This window comes from Melanaphis sacchari, unplaced genomic scaffold (genome assembly GCF_002803265.2).
Source record: "Melanaphis sacchari strain LSU unplaced genomic scaffold, SCAv2.0 Contig20_pilon_pilon, whole genome shotgun sequence".
Lineage (NCBI taxonomy): Eukaryota > Metazoa > Arthropoda > Insecta > Hemiptera > Aphididae > Melanaphis > Melanaphis sacchari.
The window spans coordinates 6,554,962-6,580,550 of NW_020271042.1; the positions used below are offsets into that span (position 1 = coordinate 6,554,962).

At 25.8% G+C, this 25,589-nt stretch overlaps 1 protein-coding gene across 3 annotated transcripts; it reads right to left on the reverse strand.

The window, feature by feature from the left end:
• LOC112593805 (acetyl-coenzyme A transporter 1-like) lies at window positions 1–24,944 on the reverse strand. Of its 3 annotated transcripts, none has more exons than XR_003114615.1 (12): window positions 24,876–24,944; window positions 23,354–23,612; window positions 21,606–21,732; window positions 21,269–21,428; window positions 20,322–20,476; window positions 17,080–17,270; window positions 16,801–16,985; window positions 15,645–15,771; window positions 15,062–15,277; window positions 13,165–13,574; window positions 11,850–12,050; window positions 1–276 (listed from the first exon to the last, which is right to left on the reverse strand). XR_003114615.1 is itself a non-coding variant. In XM_025338354.1 (10 exons), exons 2-10 carry the CDS (start codon window positions 23,567–23,569, stop codon window positions 13,425–13,427), a joined length of 1,527 nt encoding a protein of 508 aa, XP_025194139.1. In that variant the 5' UTR covers window positions 23,570–23,612; window positions 24,872–24,938; the 3' UTR covers window positions 13,098–13,424. The 3 variants fall into 3 exon arrangements, 1 of the variants encoding a protein (XP_025194139.1); XR_003114614.1 differs by having other exon boundaries at window positions 24,872–24,938; XM_025338354.1 differs by lacking the exons at window positions 1–276; window positions 11,850–12,050 and having other exon boundaries at window positions 13,098–13,574; window positions 24,872–24,938.
• Between the last annotated feature and the right edge of the window lie 645 nt (window positions 24,945–25,589).

Below are 25,589 nucleotides of genomic sequence, written 5' to 3' on the forward strand. Positions count from 1 at the left end.
ACTGCAACTTCTACGTAGTAACCATTTACAACACTGACACAATCTCCATTTTTTTTTTTGCACATGTTTTTCAATTCTATCGTAGAACAGTTATTAAAATCGTCATTTGAACATTTACTAAACGTTAACACGTCAACCATTCGCAATGTCAAACTATTTGTTAAAACCAATCCAAAATTGGCAATTGTGCATCGTCATGTATGTACCGCCAAAACGAGAGTCACATATCCGAGAGAAAAATCCAAGCGTAAAAATGTACATAGTGAATGCCAAAATCTAAAATCAAAACAATGTTATCATCGTTTACTTGTTCTTTCAAGTTTTGAATACAATATACATAAAACAAAATTGTTGCAGAAGAAAAATGATTATAAATAGTAAGGTACTCAAATAAAAAAATTAACGTTTCGTATGTGTTTAAGTATAGTAATTGTTTTTATCTATTTGCGACGTATAATAGCGAGTGGCCTATAGGGTATAATAAACGATGCAAGTATAATATTCGATCACCGATGTTAAAAAATATACCGTTATGTAAAAATGCGTTGTATGCGATGGCACGTGATTAAAATTGATTCAGTCAATACAGACTATATTTACAATAGTACACTATTACAACGAGTTCTCAAAATGTTCCAAAACATTGAAAAATTGAAAATATAATCAATAGGTATATAATATTGTACTACATCAAGTTATTGTTTTCCCATACTGTTATTTTAACTGACGCCAATATATTGTATTTTTGTCTATTGCCAGTAAAGTTCAAATCTTTATGATATTATATGTTCACCCGTATAATTTCCTGAACAATTTTTATTTTTTGTCGTAATTCAAAAACGAATAACGTAATAATGTTAACTCAAAAGTTAATAACAATATTATAATTTAGTGTAAATATATATATATATTATTATTGTAATAACAAACACAATGTTTTCGAAAAAAATCATTTCAATCCACTGTATTACTAATAGTAAAATAGATATTAATAGTTTTATCAAAAAAACATATCAAAAATTTGTATACGCTGTCGAGCTCTTAGCTGGCAGTTGGTTCAACAAGTAGGGTGACCTATAAATTATAATATAAATAATACCAAACACCGGTTTATAAAATAAAAATAATAAAAGTATAATATTTACTATCAATCGATATTAGGTATATATAAATGTGCTGTGATTATCAAGAAGTTCTCTCAATAACACATATAAATTGCACGTAAATAATAATATAAGAACTGATCGATCCCGGTAAAAGGAAGTCGATGCGAACGATGGCGGCAACTCGTCGGCGGCTAAAGTGCTGTGTCGGCCGTTATTTTGTTACATTATTTTAAAGTTTTCAAAGCGCTGATATTTTTAAAACTAATCGTTTTGTCTTTTAATAAATTCCAAAATCTTAAAGATTTTTGTAATAAAAATATTAATTTAGATAAAAAATTCCATGTTTAAATGGATGAAAAACCTTAAGTCTCGAATTGAAGTAAATTAATATTGAATAATTATAAATCATATAATCGAATGTGATAATATTATTTATACGTGAAAACGTAATAACGTTGCACGTATTTATATTTAATAGTAGGCGATTAACACGATTCCAATCAACAAATTTATCCAAATTTGAAAACAATTTTAAGGCACTATTTGGAGATTTAATAACTGAAAATAATTTTGACATTCTCGGAAAATAAAAAAATGTAATCCAAGCAATCAAAAATAATAAGCAAATCATTAATAAATAATACAAATAAGAGGGGACATAAGTGAAACCCTTGAATACACCAGAGCAACGCTACAACTCCCTCTATTCGTATTTTATATTTACAAAAAGAGTTAAATTAAATAAAAATGATTAAAAAAAATATGTAAAATATACAGTTTCTAATTAGTGCTAAACTCATCAGTCACAATAGTAATTTAATAAGTTAATCATAAATAAGCAATTTTTTAAAATATTGCTTATTCATTACTCGAAAATCTCACAAAAAAATGAATTAGTAGCCAGCCGTAATTTATAAATTTTATTTAATACGTAATTAACATAAATTGATTTAATTTACATGATTTATGAAATATACAAATTCTAATATTAAATATTAATATACTGATATCACTAATATTTTGACATACTAATATTAGCATTATCTAAATGTATTTTATTAGACATATGATATACATATTAAAATCACATAAACAATACTGCAGACTAATCTGAAACATACATGTTATAAATTGATATTTAATATAAATTTTAAGTATAATCATTTTATCATCTCGGAAAATCTCAGTCTTAAAGTTAAACATATGCTTAATGTAAATCCCAGTTATTGGCAGCCTGCATAAGAATTCAATTATACAGTAGTATTTTTAATATATTTTAATGGTAAGTAATGATACTTCTATATAATATGATGTTATTATTTTATTAATAGGAATTTAATACATCAACCTAATGTGTCAGTTATAAAAAAAAATCTCTTGTGATGAATGGGCCAGAGGAGGAGGAAAGGTTAAATATGACACTCTTATCTACTGTAATAATTACGCAACTGGAACATAAAGTCCAATAAGCCACTTCTCTCATAACATTTTTAAATTAGTGATTACACTTAGTTATTATACCGCTTTTGAATAAACAGGTCAAGTAAATCATTTGTATTTTTAAGTATTTAGTTTTGCTAATTTAAGTTTTCGTAATGCGTGAATGAGACACAAATGTATTTTATCCGGTAGCAAAACCACTGTCAAGATTGGTGACTTACTTATAAGTGTTACACGAACATATGACAATAAAGCAAATAAATAAGAAAAAATATTTTTTACTTAAATTTTTAAAGTCATAACTAAAATATTTCATAGATGTACTGTTAGATGTCTGCAACATAACTAATATTTATACGGCAAACAATTAATTGTTTAATTACGTAATTGTGGTGTACGAAATATTTTGATATTGATGATTAAATCGCGTTCAAGCTTTTTAATAACAAACAAATTCGATAAATTTTTCATTGTAACGCATTTAAAATCGATGTAAAAACAAATATAATACGAGAGTAATATATATATACCAACGAAATTAAAAACGATTGATATGTAATTTGAATGATTCAACTATCGTGTTTCAAGTTGGTACTGATTAAAAAAAAAAAAAAAATCATAGAACAAAATAATAATAAATAACATTTCATTGCGGCCGTCGATTCTGTGGTAGTCTATAGTAATGGACAGTGAAGATATATATATATATATATCGAACGTGCCCCGTCATTCGTTGGCGTCTTGCAGCTACGAGACTGTCCAACGTGGACGGACTACGCGAGACGGCCACACCGTCCACCGACACCCCGTGGCCACGTGCGATCGGTGGGCCGCGGCCCCGGCCACCTCGGCTGTCGTATTCATTCAAAGCCGAAAACGAAAGCGAACAGGACCACCGAGTATCGCGCGCTCGTCGACTTTCCTGTCCAAATCGTAAAACGCGCGATGGACGCCGCTGGCCACCACACGTCAGTGGTGACGACATCGACATCGACGTGCCTACAAGAACGGGTCAAGACCCGGCTGCCACCCGACATTTACGTGTCGCTGCGCAAGCCGCGGGTGGCCCGGAAACGGTTTTCCGGCAGCGACATCCGTCCGGTTAGCTGCCGACGGCGACACTCTTACAGCGTCGGTCACCGGGACCCTATGCGGGGACTGACGCGTTACCGGCCCTCGACGATCCGATCCGTACGCTCGGAGCGTTTCCACTTTTCACCGTCGCAGCCCTATCGACTACGCTCGCTGTTCCGGCGTCGAAACTCGGAAGACGATCACGGGTCAAAATATTACATATATATATCAATCACAACAACGCCGCCGTGTATATCCGTCTCCGGCGAGTCGTACAGGATTACGCCGGTGTCGGCCCCTCACCCCCACCCCACACCACCCCGAACGGTTGGCGTATTTCCCGATCCTAGTACGTTTCAGCGCGGGGGGCGGAGCCAAAACCTCTCTGCATAATGTATACATATTTTTACCGATCCTAATCTAATTCAGCGCGAGGCGCTGAACCCACATAGGGTTCGTAATTATGATATAAACACTTAAAGCAAATATAATATTAAATTATACATAAATTATTTTATTATCAATATTTATATTTATGTTTATTTATCAATATATGTCACATTAATAGATAATATTTGTTATTATTCAAAAAATATAAGTCTAAAAAGTATAAGTATAGATACTTGAAAATTTCACCAGTTAGGGTAGATTGGCATTTTCTTTACATGATTTTATTTTAAAAATATTTATATTTATGAATATATGTCAATATATATTATATTATAATTAAGCTGTGTTACATGCAGTGTTATTGTAAAAAAAGTGTAAAAATATTTCACTTATTTTAATGCTCCTATTTATAGGCATTTGAAATATTCGTTTTTGTTTATATTTTTTTTTATAAATATTCAAAAATTACAAGAATACATAGACACAATTTTTTTTTATTAGCGTTTTAAGTTCAAATAATGACAAAAAATTCATCAAAATCATGAATATTTGCAAATTATTTTAAAGTTATAATTTATAAAAAAATTTGTGTAATAGCAAAAAGTTGAAAATATATTATATTAAATTAAATAATAATAATTAAATATTATATAATATAATATATTCTAGACTGACATTTTATCTCCGTTCAGAATCGTTTTTCGATTACAATGATACCTACCTATCATTGGATTCAAATTTTAGCACTCCTATATATAATAGTGATCCATACAACAGCACCTATGTATACATATAACATCAGTTTTTTAGTTTTATAAAATATTTTTAAATTGTATTTTTAGTAGGTTCCAAATTATAATTTATCGTATAGCAGAGAGATACCTACCTACTTGATCACTCTTTTTTTTTTAATTGAATTGTCTCGACTTTAGATAGTAATAACACTATAGATAGGTACTAGGTAGTATAGATATTACTATATAGTACTATAGTAGTATCATTACAACCTTTTTCTACCAAATTTTATCTTTTATATTATTTACTATCAGTTATAATAAGTTTAAAACGATTATTATAGCAATAGTTTTTGTGCAGAGGAAAATTATCAAACTCGTCTGTAAAATTTACCCAAATAAGATAAAATTGTAAATATCGGTTAGTGTGTTCACAACGTTCCATGTGGCATATATACCTATTTATTGCGGTAATTTTAATTTATATATATTGTTGAAAGTGGATGATTATATAGTTATTAGATACTCTATTATAAAAAAAATGGATGTAAGTCAATTTTTTAAGTTTGATACATCTTGTGTTGTTTTAAATAGTGATATTAAAACTTGTGAAAATTTTAATGCCGTGTTGAGGACTATCTTTGATATAAATAATGATTTATCAAAACTAGTTCAAGATTGGATTAACAAGTTTTCTGAAGAAACGTTTACCAACTGGATTGTGTTTCGTCAAATTTCAAATCCAAAAAGATTTTTGTTTAAAAAAAATATACAAGTGTCAACATAATGAAAAAAATAAATCAAAACACACTGAATTGAAAACACGTAATCGAAATTTGAAATGTGATGCTACTATTACAATTTTAGTCAAAAAAATTACAAAGGATACTATCAAAAATGATAATTTGTTAAAAGATGGCTTAAATACTGAAATAAAGGTAAGAGATAATATTGTACATATATTTAAACAATACAATATATCATATAGAATATTTACATTACTGTATCATTATATATATATTTATATATCTGTTAGTTATATTATCAAGAATACAGTTAATATAATATATATAGCATATGCCCTATATAGGTTAAATATCGTATATAATAATAAATAGTAGAAGTTTTTAATAGGAAGTAGGAGAATAATTTAGTTTTAAAAATTTACCTTTTGCCTATATTAGGATTTAATAAATTAATATATTATTATAATATATAATTTATAGAACAATAAAGATAAACATAATAATATACAGTATGATAAACAATCTAATTAATACGCCATTATGTTATTGTTATTTCGTCCAGATTAATTTTGAACATCAACATTCAATTAATGTTGGAGAGGCGTTCAGTTACTTAAGAGTGAACCAAAAAACAAAAGACCAATTTTTTGAATATTTTAATATGGGAATGACACCTGCCGGAGCTCGAGAATTTCATGAATTAAATTTAGCTAGTGACGACGATTTAATGGCCGATTTTTCATTCATAAAAACCCTAGCTAATTCACAAATAAATCCCAGGACACGTCAAATTTACACTTTACATGACGAATGGCGGTAAGTCACATAATATTATTATTATTTTTTAAGGAACAATAGTAACTAATATAATGACAAATTGTTATCAATTAGTAAATTTTAGTTCATTAAAATAAGAGAGACATCGAAATATTTTATTATTTAGGTATAAATTTATATTAAACATGATTGATCAGTTTAACTTACAGAATTTTGGTATAAAGCAGAATAGTGTAAAATGCTTTTTAAAAATATTATTCAAATATTAAAATAATGTTTTTTAATAACTTTTAAAACTTTTTAAAAATATTATTTTTAACTATAGTTTCTTAAATATTGTTATTTTAGGAAGTTACATTTTGGTGATAGAACAATTAATAGTATGTATACAGTTTTAAAAAAAAAAAAAAATGTATATGAAGCAATTGATATTGAAATATTAATTGACGAAGAAAAACAAAATGTTGCTATTATTACTCCAATTATGAGGAGATCTCATTCAATGGACTTTTCTAAAGATATCGTTTTTGTCGACTCAAGTGGATCATGTGACCAAACAAATACAGTTGTTACATTTTTTTTTTGGGTCATCCAAAATTGGGGGCATACCTATGGGCGTGGTTCTTCATACTGGCCAAAGCCAGGAAAATTATATGTCAGCATTTGAACTTCTTAAAAAACTCATTGGCCCCAATGGATTTAATGGAAGAGGTGAACCAAACGTGATTATGACAGACGATAGCATTGCAGAGAGAAAAGCATTGCAAGCATGTTTTCCAAAATCAACCTTGCTTTTATGCGCATTCCATGTATTACAAGCAGTTTGGCGCTGGCTTTGGAACAGTAGTCACCAAATCCATAACAATGATCGTAAACATTTAATAAATATATTTAGAAAAGTTATGTATGCCACAAATGAGGATGAATGTATTAAAGAAATGGACAGTCTTAAAATGGATAATTGTTCAAAAAAATATATTAATTATTTAAATTACGTAGAAAAAATTATGGAAAAGAAATACGGAATGGTGCTTGTGTTTTCGTTCTAAATTGCCAACAAGAGGGAATAACACAAATAATATTGTTGAAGCTTCAATTCGAATATTTAAAGACATTGTACTTGAGAGATGTAAAGCATTTAATATGTGTGCCTTAGCGGATTTTATTAGCACGGTATTTGAAAGATATCATAAAGTACGATTAATAAATTTTACTAATAAACGTACTACAAAAAATCAACTATGCTACTCGAAATTTGTTAATGCTGCAAAAAATTTAATTATAATTCAACTCACTTCTAATATGTACGAAGTTAAGTCTTCGACAAATGAAGAAATTAAGTATACTGTTTTTTCGGATATTAATATGTGTGAATGCGTTAAAGGTCAAGGAGGAGCATTCTGTAAGCACCTTTGTGCTGTGCATGAAAAATATTCAAATATTGATACAGCACCACTATTATCAACAATTGATAGAGTAAGTTTAGCCAAACTTGCTCTCGGTGATTTAAATAAGCTAGACGAAACCTTTTTCGGTGATATGACATACTCAAATAAATTAATTGATTTAAATCAATTGAATACCGCATCAAATGTAAATAATACAACTGATTTAAATATTTCTGAAAAAAACGACATTGATCAAGATAATATATTGGATATTAATGCACAATATGATTCTGAAATACAAAAATTAAAAAATAATTTTAACTCAATTTGCGATTTAATCACAACTAACAAAGATTTTTCTATGTTAAATTTTTTAAAAAAAACTAATACTAATTTGGCAAAAATACAAACACCTGCTCAGTTATCAACTCTTTTAGTGAATTTGGGTAAGCGGAGCACAAAAAAAAATATAAGCGTACAACCTACTGCAATCGCACGTCGTAAAGATAGAGCTGGACTCACAAAAGGATCAAAACGTATTCAAGCAGGGCGCCCATCTAAAGTCGAGACAATTCAATTAAAAAAAAAAAAGAAAGTTAAAAGAAATTTAGGAGCAAATATACAAGCAAATAAGCTCAATGCAACACATCACTAATATTATACATTTTTATCTTTATACCCTGTGATTTTTATTTTTATAATCTATGATTTTTTATACATTTTACACTTTTTTTACAATAACACTGCATGTAACACAGCTTAATTATAATATAATATATATATTGACATATATTCATAAATATAAATATTTTTAAAATAAAATCATGTAAAGAAAATGCCAATCTACCCTAACTGGTGAAATTTTCAAGTATCTATACTTATACTTTTTAGACTTATATTTTTTGAATAATAACAAATATTATCTATTAATGTGACATATATTGATAAATAAACATAAATATAAATATTGATAATAAAATAATTTATGTATAATTTAATATTATATTTGCTTTAAGTGTTTATATCATAATTACGAACCCTATGTGGGTTCAGCGCCTCGCGCTGAATTAGATTAGGATCGGTAAAAATATGTATACATTATGCAGAGAGGTTTTGGCTCCGCCCCCCGCGCTGAAACGTACTAGGATCGGGAAATACGCGAACGGTTGCGTGGCCGGCAGATGGGTGCAGATGCGGTTGCGTTTGAGCGCCGGACGAGAATCCGGTCGCGCGTCCGGTCATCCGGCCCAAACAGTGTCGCACATCAGGACTTCGCCGCCGCGCACAATACGCGGTCGACGCGCGTCTGAGCCGTCCGCCCGTGCAGATATGCGTCCAGACAACAGCCAAACCGTTCGGCGGCGGCGACGAGTGCGACTGAAACCGACTGCGTTTACGCGTTGTGCACTGTTTATCGAATCCGGGCCAGGGATCGACCGCCTGTTGCGCGCGCGATATCGCAGGATTCTGCAGGGCGGCGGCGCGAATAACGAGGTAAACGGCAACCCCTGCAACGGCGCCCGCGTCATCGTCCGCTCGCGTTCACTTCGCGTGTACACTTTTCCCGATTTTGGAGTGTGACCCGCGACCGAAACAGCTAGCTTATTGTCCTTGCCGTTGATTTTCGTAGTACTTTTTGCTCACCGCGTGCGCTCCGAACCGCACACTCCCAAAATATTGAACGTTTTTGACGATAGGCTGGAGAGCGGAATTCATCGGTCTATGTTAAATACCAATAAATATTACTCATTGTGTAGATATGTAAAACGTATATGAAAACGTGAAAATCTACTTGACCGGTTATTTTTTAATTAAGATTTACGTTCGATATTTCAGGCGGATCTATGTAAAATGTGTTAAATAATGACCAAATTTTAAATGTTATTATAGAATAATATATTAATATATTTCTATTTATCATAAAACCGATATAAATATAATATTTATATATAAGTATAGAATAGTAAAAAGTGGGATACCTATAATAATAGTTATGCTGACACAAAATTAACGGTAGTCCAAAGAGTCCTAAAATGTTTATATATTATTTATCAATTTAATATTATTCAATATATTTATAACTTATTTTTACTACTTTAATTTATATTTTATATTCATTTGAATTATCACAACTATCTATCATAATATCAGAAGTAAGGTTCTTAAACATTTTAATTTTTATCGCTTATCAGTATAAATCAAAATAATTTAAAATGCATTAAGTATTTTTAAGATGTAAAAAAATAACAATGTTAAGTTTATGACTGAATACTGAATCAAATTAAAAAAAAAAAAAAAATGTACAAAATAATTTAATAATTTATCTGTATTTCCATGAGGACCCTTAAAAATGTATTTATAGAATTTCACATCAAATTAATTAGATTAAGTGAGATTCAAGTGATGATATGCTAGTTATTTTTGTTTTATATTTCGTAATTTAGTTATTCAAAGGACGTTTAATAGTTTGACTGTTTAAATAGTATTTGTTCATAGTCACATCTACAAAATGTTAAATTATATTTATATTGATAAATAGCAGCTCCTAATTCTTTAGTCTAGTACCTTCCTTTAAAACGCCGTATTTTGTCACATGATAGATTTTTCTAAATATTTGTTGTTCATTTACTATTTTTCATGTGTTTTTTTTCTATTTTAGACATAAAATTATTATTAGCTTAAAACACTTTTCCTGGTACATATTATTTTCCCTTTTTGACTTTTTTTGAAAACAATAAAATTAAACATATTTCTCTTAAATAATTATTCCCGATAATAAGTAATAATTTACTTGTAAATGAATTAATTTGAATAAAATAAGAAACTTTGTAAACCAATTATCATTATTTATATTAACTTTTATTTGTCGAATTGTAACATTACAATTCCAAGAAATTTTTTTTTGGAAAAAATAAGGTAATTTTGTGATTATTTTGAAAAAATATTCTAAAATGTTATATTAACTAAAGAGTTTTTTCTTCGATTTTTAGCAAGTCGATAAAATTCAAATTTACAAGTCAACAGTTTAAAAAATTGTATCTAAGTATATTATTTTAAATTTATAACTTGCAAAATTTAGAAATAAATTATCTTATCTAAATATTTAGATATTTTATAGTACTGAGAAAATTTAGAACATAAAATAATAATTTATAATCTTCATATTACTATGCAAATAAATTATTTCAATATCATATAAGACTCAATAACTCAGATATTTGACGTGAAAATATTAAGCTAACCTAAGACTTAACTTCAAATACCACGGTAGCACGTAGTGATGATAACCTGGAGGTTTCGTAGATTTATTTTAATTTACCTAATGGTGTCATTTTAAATTTAACTCATTAGTTTAATACTCGTAATATATTTGGATAAAAATATCGGAATACCTAGTAAATTTCACAACATACATCACTGTTATTATAATCACGTATCACAACGTCATCCTCAGATTAACCAGCGTCAATTAACTTTAAATTCAATATTGATACTGTTGTAATGAATTTAATCTAATATACAATGAAAAATATGCAAAATAAATATTAATTTTAATTAATTGTAATAATTATTAAATATAATGAATAATGTGAAAAATGTATTTATGTATACTTTTGTACAACCTTAACACTTAACACTTAATATTATCATTTAAAATATCTGCTCACCCTTTTTGCTAAAAAAATTATTTCCAAGCATTTTGTATTAGACAGCTTTAAAATTTTCTAAAACAGTTTATAATTCTGAAAAACGTTGACCTTTTCAACATCATCTTCTAGATTTTTCTTTTTCTTTTTAAATATCCCAACTAAAAACGTCACTACTCACTAGGACAACTAAAATAATCTAAAACATTAAAAAGCCCGAAAAGGGATGACGAAAAATTTATTTAAATAATATAAATTAATATTTATGTATTTCATTAAGCTAAATAAAGTTAATTTTAAGTTTCCACGATATTTATTTTTCATAGATGTTAGTCCTCTTGTGCCTAGTATAGCTCGAAAATATTTAGTGCTGAATTCCTCTGATACAGGACTTCACCAAAAAATATTCCAAACAATGCTCCTATAGAACTGCACGTTAACAAAAAACTCATATTATTTCTAAAAATATAAGCCTCAAAATAAAGTAATACTTCCTATAATTTATACTATAATCAAATTGTATCTATAAAATATATTCAATACTCACTTTTTTAGCATAGTTAAAACCCAACTATCGAACACAATATTTTGATAAGATGACATTTTTAAATTTGGTTTTCTTAATTCAGGTAACCAGTCGGTGATGTTACAAGCTATTTAAAACATAATTAACCATACTCAACATTTTAAAATGTACCTTATACATTTTATGTATTCCTAAATATTTATCGCTTGTGCCAATTGTAACCTAAAATAAAATTTGATTCTATTAATCAAATAATAAAAATGTAAGTACTAAACACTAAATACTCTAAACTCTAAAAAATAATTCGAATTTTAAAAAGGTTGTATTAATGTCATAATCTTGGTTAATTCCTTACGACCATATTTTTTTATGGTTAATTTTTCCATGATTACTATTTCTTTAAAATTTGGTCATATACAATTTAAATTTTACTAATAAATTTAACCAAAGCTTTGCCTAAATTTATAGTAATAATAAGAATCTATTAAACGTATATAAACATCTTTTTAAGATTTCAAAGTGTATCATACAATTGTTAGGTTTTTCTGACACTAAGAATTTGCGATTATAATATGTACTCGTAATGCAACAGTTTTATTATGTGTGTGTAATGTGTATACATAGTACACTATTACACTGTTCAAAAATAGCCTCGACCCTGTATGAAATTCGGAATTATAAAATTGCCGAGCGTACATGCTTTTTAGTGTAAATATTAAATATTAGCATCAATATTATGAAAGTTTAAAATGTATGCATCCATAGTGGTTATTCCACTGAATTTTATATTGACAGAATACGAGTACTCACATTCAAAACTAAAAATCTACCTTTTTATATCCTGTTTATCACTAAAATCGCAATTTTGGTTTTACTTAAAAAAAATTCACAATTATGCAAATATTTATAGTTTAGTAAATAACATTAAAAACTAAAAAAAATAAATTATTAAAATTAAATTTCAAAAGTGTGCAAGTTAAAAGTTATTTACTTTGATACATTTATACGTGAAAAGTATAAGCATTAAGATACTTCAAGTGAAGCGAGAAATTTTAGGTATACCTATTCAACTACTTTTAGGTGTGTACAATGTACTTATACTCATAAATTTATTTACCAATACATCACTGTATATAAATGTTATTTACATGTAATATAAAATATATGTATTCAATAACATTTATATTTTTTTTTTTTAAATCGAAAAATATTATATTTTTCCAAGCTGTATAAATAAAATATACTAAATATTATAAAATAATATTTATTACTAGAAATATATAATATGATCATATCATACAACATATAAAAAATATATTGTTTTTTTTTCGTATACCTGTAGCTTGATTTTCCCAACACTGGTTGGCTTCTTCGATCACGACTACTGTCTCAATAAATACTTATTGTAAAAAAAATATTTTACAGATTGTACAACAAAAAATAAATTACAAAAAAAAAAAAAAAACATTTTTAATAAAACAATTTCATTGAATCAATTTTAAAATATCATAGATTATACTTGATAGTTGATACTTATAGTTGTTAAAAATATTGTTTAAGTATGCTTTTTTTTATTCGCTGTTTTTGTCAAATGATTTATGACGTATTAACTCTTATTGGTTGATAATTTTTAAGTTTATTTCTAAACAAAAAGTACCATATCAATCCAATGATCACACATATGATAACTGTTATATAGTAGCCGTCCACGTACACTTTACAACTTCCTCCATTTGTGGCACATACCTGTATAAATTACAATTATGTAGGTTAACCATATTATATTATAATTATATAACAATTCTAAATCGTAGAAATATTACCTTAGATGTTCGTTTAGCAGTTTAAAATAAAAAATATAGATTTAATCAAACATTTAAACATTAATTCTACTTCAAACATTATTTGCTTATTTTTATGCCTTAACATAAAATCTAGCAGAGTACTAGAAAAACTCATATCATGTTACAATGAATCAAAATATGAAATTTAAAAGTTCTCTTTTTTTGCTTATTTCGATGGTTTTTAGACAAATTTCTTTTTTCTAGTTTTTTTAATAATTTTTGCTTTTATGCATACCTCTGCTTAATTATTACATATCCCATACTGACGAAAGTCTAAAATTTTTAATTATTGTTGATTTTATTTTTGTGTATTCATAATAAAATTAAGACTAAAAATAATTGTTCTATCTAACTTCAGAAAATACCTGATTATTCAATGGAATAAAGAAGATAAGAAGTATTTAAAAATAAATCATTTTTTTATAAAATTAATTAACTTTTCTCTGGTTATTCTTATATAAATTTAAATTTATTTTTCAGAAAATTTATAAAGATAACAACTTAAATTAATATGTTCACAAATACTGGAAAAGGACTACAGTAGAAACCGTTTATAATGACACCGGTTGTAATGACATACCGGGTGTAATGACCTTAGATTGCAAGTCCCGACAAAACTCCTATATTGTATAATATACTAATTTGTATCGATTATAATGACTATATGGATGTTATGACGGTTATTTTTGATTTTATTGGAAAAAGGTTTTATCTATAATGACTTTATTAATTTAATCGAAGGTCTTATAACAGTATCTAAAAGTCAAAATCGTGAAAATAAAATAGCGAAAATAAAAATCGCGAAATATTTTAACAGCGAAAACACTAATAGCGAAAAGTAAGAAAACCTATATATACGTAGAATAACGTATATTGTATATCTTTATAAGCTATTTGATAAATACATAATAATTAAATGTTAAAAAATTGTATTATTATTTTTTTTCTATATGAATTAAATTTACGATTTATATACATAAATATAATATAATAACACATTAAAAATGTTATTGTAATAAAATATTTTGTTCATTGCATGTATATAAAAGAGTTTTTAATTTAATTTTTGTCATTTTGGTTATAATGACAATCGGTTATTATGACCAATTTTGACTAGTCCCTTGAATGTCATTATAAACGGTTTCTACTGTATATAGTTTTAAATTTTAAAAAATGACATTTTTCTCGTGTTTTAAAAATTGTTAAAAATCAAACGTTGTCATAACAAAAAATTGGGTTATTATTTTTATTGAGTTTTTTTGCTTATTTTAATATTTTTAAATGCTTATTTCGGTGTTTATAATGCAGTATTCAAGTTCTTTTTTAAGCGCTAGTTTTAACAATTATAAGTACTAAAATTCCCAAAACCTGTTAATAAGCATATCTTACGTTTTTTAAATTTGGTGTAAGACAATTGTTTTGGATGTCGTTTGAACATGTACTAAATGTTAGAAAATCATTCAATTTTAGAACCAAAGTATTTGGTATGAACCATCCCAGAAAGTAAAATGTATTAAATAATGCCATGTATGTACAGCCAAACCTTGGATCGCTTATTCGACTAAAAAAAGCGAATAATGCTACTAGCATGAAAAAATGCAGCACCTGAAAATAAAAATAATAATAACTAAATACATATAATTTTTCATTATTTTGTTCCGATTAACATAAATAATAATTTTGGTCCTATTCTGTAGTTTATAGGTTTGTTATTCTCGAAATATTTATTGGTATTCATTATTCAATTTTCTTTTTGTTTAGTTGTAGGTGCTATTATTAGACAAGATTAGTTCATTTTTTACTTCTAGCCTATGTCAAGGTTTATTTATCACAAAAACTGATCATCAAATAATAATATAAACAACATCTCACCTCGACTTAATACTACAATTTGAACAATTGTTAAATTTACTTAATAATATACACATAAATATTATGAAACATACGTCTATTTATATGAGTAGATACTCACCTCATTCACTGCAAAAATCGATGCTAATAAGCAATAATAATAAACGGGAATGTTTATATTTTTATTATTATTTATTAAGCTCGGTGTGTAATAAATCAAAACCATATACGTAATACACCAAATCAATCTGAAACGTAATTAATTAACCATTTATTTTTTTTATTTTTTTTTACTGCATTAATTTAATTTAATAATATGACTTTTGTGTAATGTAAATAATAATAAAAAAATGTATTTACTGGCTTATGTTTATACATTTAATACACTATAAAATAATAGTTTTCGGGACTTCTATAAAAAAGGCATCAATAGAATATTAAAATTACTACAGATATATTTTGAGAGAAGTACTACAATTATTAGTACTTCAATAAAAATTCATTTTCTGAAACTTAAGGGAAGACGACCTTTCTCTCAACAGTCTCAACTATAATTACGCACAAACCAGTGAAATAACGTTTTTAAAACTAAATAATATGATATTCTATTGTTTCAAACTGTAATTAGATCAATAGAACATTATATAATATTATAATACTAACGACACAATAAATTCATATAAAATAACATGAACCATAAAATAATAAATTATAATATATGCTATAAATAGAGATTTACTAAGGATACTCCAGTTTTTCATGCAATAATGAATTTAATCAAAATTAATTTGTTTTTTATTGAGAGATCGGTTATTTTTAAGCATATTTAATAACTTGATTTTAAAATACTTAAATTTTGTATATCGTTTAAGCAGTTTCCTTCGATAATATCAATTTCTGTATTACACATTAAAACCACTCATTTTAATGAAAATGTTATTTAATTTAATACAATTTTAATTGTTCTGTATTGTCAGTATTGTTACAGAAGGCCCTCTTATATGATATAAAAAATCTAAGTATTTTAAAATATACCTCTTAAGTATACATAAAGATTCTAAAAATCAAATTTAGAATAAATTCATTATTAAATAAGACATTATAGCAAGCATGTTTAGTTTATCCATCAGTATTATATATACGGCTTAATAATTACTTACACAAATTGAAATCAATTAATAACAGTTCATAACAATTAAAAAATAAATAAATCTTATAACATTGCCATTTTACTGATTAATAACATAAACTAATTAATAAGGTGTTATTTTATTTACTTGATTGGTGTCATTATAAGATAGTGATCTATACATTTAGGACCAATAATGGATTTTGGTATGAAAAATGGCACAATAAATCGTACAACATACATGCCGGTTACTGTTAACATAATATCATCATTGGATAACCCAGCATCGATTAATTTAAAATTCGATGCAGCATCGGTTGCAGAAAATCCAAACTATAATAGTATAATATATAATATATTTATAACGTATTATTGATGCCTACAAAAAATATAATAACATATTTTTATGCAATTGAATAGTACTCACTCTCGCTGTCAGCAAAGCAATTAACAACAGTTTTATTTTAGGCTTCTTTAAAATGTTCCATAATAGTTTATAATTTTGAAAAATGCTGATCTTTTTGTAGTCCAATTCAAAACTATTATCCTTCTCTTTTTTAAATAAACCAATCAATGTTGTAATCAACAAAAATATAATACTCCAAAAATACATAAAACCTAGAAAAAAATACAGAAAAACATTTATTTTTATATTTTACTGTAATTGAATACATTTCAGTATGACAGTATAATACACGCATTATATTTAAAAAAACCAATAACGAAAATTTAAATATAAAATGGTATTTTATTAAGTATTTTAAACATATATACTTCTCGTTATGACTTGTATCAGTGGTCATAGACTCAAAAACATTTTCCTAGATCCTCGTTTAAATAAAGTTCTGATCCACCGTTGAAGTATGAAAACTTTGATTCCACTGTATAAGAATCTTTTATAATAAAGATCATTACTAAAATAATACAGTGTCTAAAATTTAAATAAAATTAATTATCATATCATACATGATATAAAAAAAAATTAATCTCTACGAGCCTGATAAATGTTTTTCACTGCTCGATAAATCAAATTTTATAAAGAAACAACATCAAACGGTAATAAAAAAAAAAATCAAATAATTATTGATACATCTCATAAAAATACTATTCATATATTTCTAAATGTATAACATACACATTTTTAACAATATTACAGCAATTTATACGTTTGTTTATAAATTATAGTGGTTATTATATTGATATCTGTTGGTGACGCTGAATATCTAATGACTTTTAGAGATGGAACGTCTCCGTTCAAAATTGTTTTTCAAGCGGACCTCTCTTCTTATCTCATTTTATATATTGTTTATTTAAGTTAATTATATTAACTTAATGTACAAAAATTATATTACAGATTGTAATTATTCATTTATTTATTTTTATTATTACATACTATCATTAAATATATATTATTTTTTAAGATTAAATTATCTATTAAATTATAATAATAGCTATGCGTAATAAAAGTTTCAAATCAAACAAAAAATTATTTGAATTACAACAAAATAACTAAAATTGTTATTCTTGGTTTAAATATCAAATTTTGTTAAAATTTTAATTAAAAATGTTTATGGAAAACATTTATGCTTACTTATTATTTAGATTTATTAAGTTTTACTATTGATTATTTGTGAGGAACTTTGTATTAAGGCGTGTTTTAAACCTTTTATCCAAGCGAAAAAAGTTTTATCAATATTTATAGAAAAAACTAAAAAAATCAAGGGGTATCAAATATTTATGTTAAGCTTAAAAAGATTCAAAATAGTTTCAAAAATTATACCATATATAAAAAAAAGGTAATTTAAACATTAAGTGAAGATTAGTGAGAAATAGTCTTAAATTAACTTTAAACAAATTGGTTTATACACTAAAAAAGTAATCCTATTATATTAATGAAAAGAATCACCCAAATAATTACAAAAATGAGAACTTATAAATTATATTTCTATGAAAAATACAATTTTTCTAAAGCTTATTAATTTAATTTTGTTGAAAAATAATTTTCAATATTTTAAACATAAATAACTTAGTGAGATAATTTTTTTCTAATTCCTTTTATATGACAATCTATAAGTGATATTTATTAATGTTCTAATGTATAAATTATTGATAAACTGTAAATTTTGAGTTATTTATGATTTTTTTTTTTTTTTATCAATTCTATTTGTGACCTATAGTAGAAAAAATGTTTCGATCTTTAACTTTAAAGTTAATTCCTGATAACCATTTTAATTTAGATAATACTTTTGAATTTTAAAAGGTCAACATTTAAAATCCTCAGAAATTTTAAAAATAATAACTCAATGACGAAATACACTCGAGTACTCGACTCCTACAGTATACAGCAAAGCAGTTCCGGCCCAAGACGCGGGCGAACCGGGTGGTCGCCCGGGGCGCCTCCAGATTAAGGGTGCCAGAAACGCATTTGGTATTCAAAAAATTGTAAAAACTTATAAATTTTTTTTAGTTAACGAAATAATGAACTAATATAATAATATACATTACAATATTATTACCACGCATCGTGACTACACCTTTGGGGCTCAATGACTTATAATCATTGTCACTATTGCCGTACCAATTTATCTGACGCCGATGGTTAGGTATGAATATACACGTTATATGTCATGAAACACATTTTCATTATCGTGAAAAAATTATTCGAAATGAAGTTATTTGTATAATTAGAAACTTACCGAAAAAATATACTAGATCGAGTTAAAAAAGCTAAATATTATAGTAATATGTTGAATTGTACTCAGGACATTAGTCACATTGAACAACTTTCTTTGACTTAAAAGTTTTTTGACGTAGATAAGAAATGTGCATTAAAAAAAATGTTATAATGTTTGAACCAATAAATGACTCGTCTAGTGAAAAAATTTATGAGACTATATAATAATGTATAATTGTAAACTAGAATTAAGTAACAGTAGATGTCAGGGATATAACAACGGGGCGAATATGAAGGGTAAAAATAAAGGCGTACAAGCAAGAATATCATGAACCGATTCTTGAGCTTTTTTTATGTCATGTGGTTGTTATTTACTAAACTTATTAGTTGAAAATAGTGTTTCTTGTTCCATTGTGTCAAAAAACTTCTTTAGAGCAATTCAACGAATATACGTGTTATTCTCTGCATCAGTGGGTTATTGGTATATCTTAAAAAAACACATTAAATCTTTATCTATTAAGCCATTATGTGAGGACTCAATGAGAATATCGAATAGATTTTATTAATGCGGTTAAAAATGAAATCTCACAAATAATAGATGCACTGAAAGAATTAACTAAATTAATAACAGTGTTTAATAATAATATAATCATCTACAATAATAATTTGTCTAAAACAATAAAAATATTATTTAAGCTACATTTTTAAAGGCGCCTTTTAAAAATTTGACCGGAGCTCTATAATAACTCGGGCCGGCACTGCAGCAAATCGGTTATACTTAGAATACTTTCCCTCTTATTTTTCTCAAGTTTTTTTTTAACTTAGAGTAATTTATATGTTAACAATGGCTGCTACTGATATTGATTGATAATGGCTTATAAATTATGATAACTACGAGAAAACTCATTTGAATAAAAAAAAATATGATTTTATTCACTAAATATAATAATTAAGTGTAAATAAAATACATACTTACATTTAGTATTTATACATACTTTTTAATGTTATTAAACCACCTGTGTTAGGTATAGCTCGAAAATATTTATTGCTGAAATCTTCGGATACCAGTAAAATCGGGCCAACTGAACCAATAAACATTCCAATTGGTAATCCTGTAGAATTGCACATAGAAGCATAACCCACGTTATTTCTGTACAAAAATAAAATTTTAAATAACATTGAAAAATCGTATTAAAAAATAATAAATAAAATAAACAATTATGATTTATGAATACAAAACAAAAACTGACCAAATTAAATATTTTAAATATTTAAATAAAATTAGAGACCATTACGTTTATAAAAAAAATAATATGTAATGTCAAAAACATCAAAATATATTTTAAATATTCCGTTACAAATGTTTACAAATACCAGTATTATACAATTTTAAATGTTAAGTTAACATAGTTTCTTTAAAATACAAAAAATTACTTGTTTAAGTACGATTTATGTTAAAATTGAAAATATATAATCTATTAAAAAAAATTATATTCAATTTTATAATATTTTTAGGCTACTTAAAATATGTCGTAACTAACATAAATCTTAATACAACTTATAATTTTTTTTTCTTATTAATCTTATTTCAAGTCTTGCAACTAAAAACATTAGATGTAGATTGTAGATAGAAACTGTAGATTTTTTGTGTAAAATTTTTTTGTAAGGTTTGTTTTTTAAGGTTGAAACATGTTTCAAAAACCTGTGTGATGACCCATTCGAGAGCTAGCGATGCCAGCCGATGTTTAAGACCTCAGTACACATTAATGACTGAGATCAACCACCGCGCCACACAAGGTCACTTTACACAACTTATTATTATCTATATTAACCAGTATTTTTCCTGTTATGATTTAAATTATTTATTTACTTTTTTTGTTTATTTAAACTTAGTATTATAAACAGTCTTGACAATTATGATTTGTATTTAAAAACTACTAACTTTTTTAATATAGTTAACGACCAACCATCAACAACAACATCTTGAATTGCAGTCAAGACATTAATGGCGAACATCACACATGCGATCATAGTAAGGTTTGATTTACCTGATTCAGGTAACCAATCATCAATATTGTTTGCCGTATACATTAAAATCATCCCTATAATAATCAGAATATTTTTTAACTAAAGATAAAAATAAAATAAATCAAACAATTAAAAAATATGTTAAATTAATACAATATACACAGAAATCATATTAAAAATTAACTGAAAAAATTTGTAAATTTTAATTTACACTTTAGTAAAATATAAAATATTATGACATAAATATATACCAATTAAAAATTGAATAGGCATCATCCATGATTTTCTTCTACCAATCCGTTTTGAATATAATGAATCCACTAATGGAGCAAATAAAACTTTCACTGCATAAGGCCAAACCACAATACTAAATAGAGCCTAAATTAACACATAAAATTATAGCACTTTATGCCTTATAATCAGAGACCGGATTTTGCATAAAATGCATGTTGCTATTTTCAACATCATATACATGCATTCAATTAGTGTCTAAAAATTATTAATTGATTGATTAAATATCAAAATTGTATGCTGTATATTTTTGCATATTCTGACGTTAGAGCATATTCTGCATATGATTGCATATTTTAACAAAAAAACGTATCTATCGTATTTTACATGAATACAAACATACGTGTACACAGATATCGTCAACATGTGAATGTAACAAAATAAAACACGTATAATTAATATACGTGCATTTGTTAATCACATGAATAATTTTAACTGGTATGAAAATTTATATTATTTATTATTTCTATCATAATAAATAATTATAAATTTTAGAAAAAGAAATAATTCTCAACTAATGATTTCTAGAAGGTTGTCCACATTATATTACATAACAAAAACCTGTTTTAAACACTGATCATCTTCATTTTGTCGTATTTTTTTTAGAGATTTATTTATAATTTAGCGATTAACTTTATTATCTTTTAAGTTTTAATGAAATTTTATCAAACTTAATTATGTTATACCACAATATTTTTGGCGAAAGATTAGATATTATGTGTAGAGTTTCAATTCTATAGTTTATGTTTGTTTATTTATAATAATTTATTATTATGTTATTATTTATGTATTGTCGATTCATATAAAATTGTCTTAAGTTACTCTATAGGTTAGGTTTTTCTAAAGTAAAATATTAATTATTATTATTATTATTTGATGAGCATACTTAATCTAGTTAATATTTATACTTTATGATATTGATTATTATTAAAATAATTTAATCTATATTTATGATATGAGTAAAATCATCTTTGTTTTACGAATAAAAGTAGAGAACTCAGTAAAATACGTGAATACACAAATTCACGGATTCACGTGAATATAATATTTCACGGGTCACGTGAATAATATTATAAATTCATGGCAATTTTAAACAACAGGTTTTATAAATCGAATCTTTATTTCACGTGAATACGTGAAAACGCGTACACGTGAAATAACCAGTACTAGACTGCAAATATACACTTAACGATCCAAAAATATGTTGAACAAAAAAAAAAAAAAAACATTTAGGTACGATTATATAATATCAAATATTTTACAACTCAAAGAATATTCGGACGCTGGAAATAAGATACTAAAATTCTTTTTAGGTTAGTTGTACCAGTTTTATAGCAGAGACGTGGCTTTACCTATTTCATTTAATCTTATTATACTTTGATAACTTATTGTTTTTCCAATTAACATACTACATTAAATCGTACTTTTTTCCTATTTATAACACCAATGCATCTACTATTTAATTTTGATAAAATATTTTTTACAATATATTACCTAATGATTAAAAATCAAATTACAATTTAACAAATTTCATTTTTGTATTGCATATTTTAACTTTTTTTAGTGCATGTTTGGATGTAAATTTTACAATTTAAAATACATATAAATCCGGTCTTTACTTATAATATTATAATTTTTTGTAAGTAAACAACTTTCATATTTAATAGTAATAGTTTTAGTCCCGTGAAAATATTAATTGTTAAGTTACCTGCTCTTTATAAGTCACCATTTTTCTACTCTGTAAAATGATTGGAAGACTACCGGATAAGCCTACTGGAAATCCTTGCAGAATGTAAAACAATAATAACAAGTAAAAATTTAACCAATCTCCTTTCAGATTGGGAATGTTTGTCATGGTAGATTTTTGGATTTGTAGATTTTCAGCTTCCTCGGAATCACATTCATTTTTATTAGGTTTATTCATGATCAATCCACAAGAAAATCGATTGTTCAAAATAATACAATACCTTTAGTAAAAAACAAAAATATTAACAACAAACAGAATAATAATATAGCCAAAAATAATAACATATTTAAAAAAATAAATCTATATTGTCCTAATTTTATCGTAGTTTAAACTTAAAAAAAAAATAATAAGAAAATATATTTTCCACTAAAAACATTACATATTAATTATTAGTATATTTTATACAGGGTATTTCACGATAAACGGATAATTGCAATAACTTTGGTTTTATTGGACATATCCGAAAATCTTATAAATTATGCAATTAACATGTACAAATAATTATAATTTATTAAAAACGGAATAAATTCCAATTACAAATATTCTGTAAAGTATAGTGATTTTAGAGTAATAAAAATGTACATTTTATATTTTCATATGATATAAAGTGAAATATAATATAATATTAAGTACTTAACATACGCTTATTTAAGTAAAAATGTTAAATAATTAAAATTTAGTGAGTATTATTTATATAACTAGAAAACTTATCAAGTAAACAAATCAAAATTTATTATAGTATTACCTATTTTTTATTACCTGTAAAAATTTAAATGTTAGCAGAGCTATACGTATAATTCATATTTAGTGTTAACATTTTGACAGATAAATATGGGTTTTTTGTGGAGTTAATAGAATTAATTTGAAAGCGTGAAAAAATAAATTTACTTATTGCATAATTTATGTGATAGTACAATGTGTCTAAGTTGCAATTGGTATTAGAATTACAATCAAATAAACAGGTAGGCCAATTAATATTATATCATGTATGATAACATATTTATGTTTTAAAAAAATTAAAAAAATGTAATACAAAGTTCTTAAGTTATTTTTACAGAGAACATTCATGTAATAAAAATATATCGGAAACATTTTTTAATTTTTAATTTTATCAAATACAATTAAAATATTTAATAATTAAACATAATAATATAATCAATAATATTATTAATTAAATAATTTATTAAGAAATAAGAAATATTGCCGTTTTTAAATTGATACAAAATAATGGTTTTGAAAAAAAATTATTTTCACTATTTTATCTTTTTTTTAAGTCATTACTTTTTTAAATAACAGCATACTGTAACGTGGTCAGGGACGACTCGTTAAATATAATATTGTTCGAGGAAGAAGTTTGTTTTTTTTTTAATATATAATAACCGTAGCTTAGGAACACGAAAAGTATTATGGTTCTTAATATCACAAATAATTGCAGATTGGTTTAATAATAATTAAAATATACAATTTATTATAACTTACCTACACAGTTTAACAAAATGTAGGACTGTCTGGAAATTCGGATGCGCGAGATAATAATCACGGAGAACTGCCGTTCTCTCACATATTAAAATATGACTATAGCCTTACAATAACAAATGTAGAAAAAAGCGGGGAGACTTAATACCTATAATCAGCATATTCTCATACACGTTGTTCTTATATACATGTATATACTAAATAGCTCGTGTATGCCTAATGCACATTATAATTATAAAATATAACCGTTACAATACATTTTTTATTTTATATTCCTAAACAGAATATATTACTTCAAAGTTCAAATTAATTGAATTTTGTTGATACATAAACATAAATTATACTGCCCTATATTATTTTGTCTTTGGGCTGATTATCTAGTTAATTTATAGGCATTAGATACATAGAATAAATGCACGAGTAGAGGTTTAGATTGCTTTATTCCAATTCAAATCAGTAACAACTAGCTTAAAATTTAATTAAAACTATTATAATGACTAACCTAACTATGAAAGTTAAAATTTTCGAAACGATAAAACTACCAAATTATTAAAATTCATAAATAATATTAAAGTTTAAAATACGTGAACGACACTAATACACTATGATTTAAGCCTTAATTCTTATTAATAAATAAATTCAATTAATGGATATTTTAATAGATTTTAAACATTAAAATTCATTATTTATTTTATAGATACTAAGATTTTTTTAATTATTG

Coding starts and splice junctions, on each gene's coding strand:
- LOC112593805 (XM_025338354.1), bottom strand. CDS start 23,569: ATGAATAAACCTAATAAAAATGAATGTGATTCCGAGGAAGCTGAAAAT. Junction 17,271..20,321: donor TGGTTTAATAACATTAAAAA/GTATGTATAAAT, acceptor ATTTTTTTCTAG/GTTTTATGTATTTTTGGAGT. Junction 15,278..15,644: donor CGATTTTTGCAGTGAATGAG/GTGAGTATCTAC, acceptor TTTTATTTTCAG/GTGCTGCATTTTTTCATGCT.